Source organism: Tenrec ecaudatus, chromosome 4 (assembly GCF_050624435.1).
Source record: "Tenrec ecaudatus isolate mTenEca1 chromosome 4, mTenEca1.hap1, whole genome shotgun sequence".
NCBI lineage: Eukaryota > Metazoa > Chordata > Mammalia > Afrosoricida > Tenrecidae > Tenrec > Tenrec ecaudatus.
Window position 1 is genome coordinate 14,925,428 of NC_134533.1, and position 2,648 is coordinate 14,928,075.

The window sequence follows — 2,648 nt, forward strand, 5'->3', positions numbered from 1 at the left end:
TCATTAGAGGGCATCCTGTCTATCACATAGAAAATCAATGAAAATGAGGGAAACAATGATAAAGATGGAAAGTCTCTGCAATGATGTGCTGAAATGTATCAATGATGTTTATGTAAATGGTATGATCGACTGAGCAAAATTTTCTTGACATCCATAAGTTTGTGGTTCAGAGCCAACTCCAGAGATAGTAAATCCAACAACAACAAAGATATAATATCATTTCTAAAAGCAATGAAAGTTGAGCACTGCATTGAATGAACACTCTTGAGAAAACTGAGATAACAAAGATCCTATAGATCTCAGGAGCGCCATGGCAACGGCTGAAGGAAGAAACAGAACTACTGTTACCACGTTCATCCTCTTGGGATTCTCTGAATTTCCAAAGCTCACACTCGTCCTCTTTTCAATATTCCTAGGCATCTACCTTCTGACAGTTTTCTGGAACCTAGGTCTTAGCATCTTGATCAAGATAGACTCTCATCTGCACACACCCATGTACTACTTCCTCAACAAACTAGCCTTCGTAGACATATGCTATGTGTCCTCCACGACTCCCAAGATGCTCTCAGACTTCTTCCAGGAGCAGAAATCCATCTCCTTTGTGGGGTGTGCTGTGCAGTACTTCTTCTTCTCTACCTTTGGTCTGACTGAGAGCTGTCTTCTCGTGTCCATGGCTTATGATCGATATGCTGCCATTTGTAACCCACTGCTTTACACAGCCATCATGTCCCCGACCCTCTGTCTACAGCTACTGATTGGATCAACTGTAACTGGATCTTTAGGCTCATTAACCCAGCTGTGTGGCTTACTTCAGCTTCATTTCTGTGGGCCAAATATCATTAATCATTTCTACTGTGACTTGCCTCAACTACTGAACTTATCTTGTTCGAATACCTTTTATTTTGAGGTTTTATTTGCCATACTGACAGTGATCTATGGACTGACCTCTGTCCTGGTTATCACAATATCCTATGGTTATATCGTTGCCACCATTCTGAAGATGAGTTCGGCTGAAGGCAGGTCCAAGGCTTTCAATACTTGTGCTTCTCACCTGACAGCAGTGAGTCTTTTCTATGCCTCAGGCACCTTTGTATATTTATGCCCCAATTCTGATGATTCTCTTAGCCAAGGGAAGCTGGCCTCTGTTGTCTACACTATAGTGATTCCCATGTTAAACCCATTGATCTATAGTCTGAGAAATAAGGAAATCAAAGATGCCCTCATCAGATGTAAGAGAAGGATTTTCTCTTGACAATAGTGTGAAAAGTCTGCGTATTTTATTTCCAAATAAGTAATAAGCAACATTAATCTGGAGTCCTAAAACTATCTTGTGGAATGCCTTTGTGAGTTTGGTAAAAATATTTGCTACATCTGGCTAGATTTTCTTCTATGGTGGTTTTTAATAAGAGTCTTACTGATGAAGTTTCTTTTCACATTTTTCCACTCAAAAAAGAATATTCTATTTTGTTTTCAATGAACAAGAGTACAGCAAATTAGACTCCCATTTCCAAGTTTCTACACAAGTCACTCAGTGATATTGGTTATTCTTTCCACAGTGAGTCAGCATTCTCGTTAATTGCATTCTGTGTGTTTCATTCCCAGTATTCTAGTTTCCCTACCTGCTTATCTTCTCATCTTTACTTTGATTTCCTGATGTTTTTGAGATTGGGCTGCCTTAAGATTCAGGACAGAATCACATACAACCATGCATGAAAAATGAAACTTATTACACTTCGAGTTTATTTTGTCTCTGTATGTCAAAAGCTGTCTTCCCTTTCTCCTCTGTGGGAGGATTAGAATTCTTCATCTCCATGAATTTAGATTTCATTGTGTGACTTTTTCTGGCAAATGAAACATGAATGGACATATTCTCATCAGTTAATGACTCATTCCCAAGATAGGTATATATTATTATCAATATATTTTTTTGCATTTGGATTGAGTGCAATAAATCTATTATGGATATAGGTAGTTGTGTCCTTTTGAAAAAATTATGAAAATGCTAGCAGTTCTCTGTCTTTAAACCTAGCCAGTGAATGTGTAAAAACAGTGTTCTATTGAAAAGTTGAGGTTAGCAATTTTTGTTTGGCAAAATAAAGTGTTTGGTTCAATTTTCCCTTGTGGTAGACCGCAAAGAAGGTTCTATACTTACTGCTGAAAAGTAAATTTCAGCTTTAGATGAAAAGTATGAAAATAGAATTTCTGAACCATGAGTTGGTTGCTGCTGGATGCATTTAACATGATTCTACAAGAAAGAGCTAAGTCACAAAACAACTGTTAAGTTTATCGGTAAGACTACAAGAGAAGAAAAATTTCCAGAAATCTGAGGATTTTCAAGTTCATCCAGGACATGAGCCTTGTCATTTCTAGCCCCCTGCATTTTCTGAAAATGTGAAGGACTCAGAGAAAACAAGTGGTACTCAGAATTGCAGGAGGGTCAAATGAAGGGCATCATCATCATACGGCATTGTTAGTATCTCTGAACTCAAGCTCATGCTTACTAGATCTTTTAATTGAACAAATAATCTTCATGGAAACTCAAGTTAGGGAGGAAGGATGTGATTGTCTCATTGGAACCAGTGAGGTCCAGTATCGTGCCCCTGATGGCCATGCTTTTTTAACATGGAAGAGTGAGAAAAGTAACAACA

General features: G+C 38.1%; 1 protein-coding gene across 1 annotated transcript; it reads left to right on the plus strand.

The window, feature by feature from the left end:
• Positions 1-310: 310 nt before the first annotated feature.
• Positions 311-1,252, plus strand: LOC142446292 (olfactory receptor 5AN6-like). The gene has a single exon (XM_075548059.1). It carries the CDS (start codon positions 311-313, stop codon positions 1,250-1,252), a length of 942 nt encoding a protein of 313 aa, XP_075404174.1.
• Positions 1,253-2,648: the final 1,396 nt, after the last annotated feature.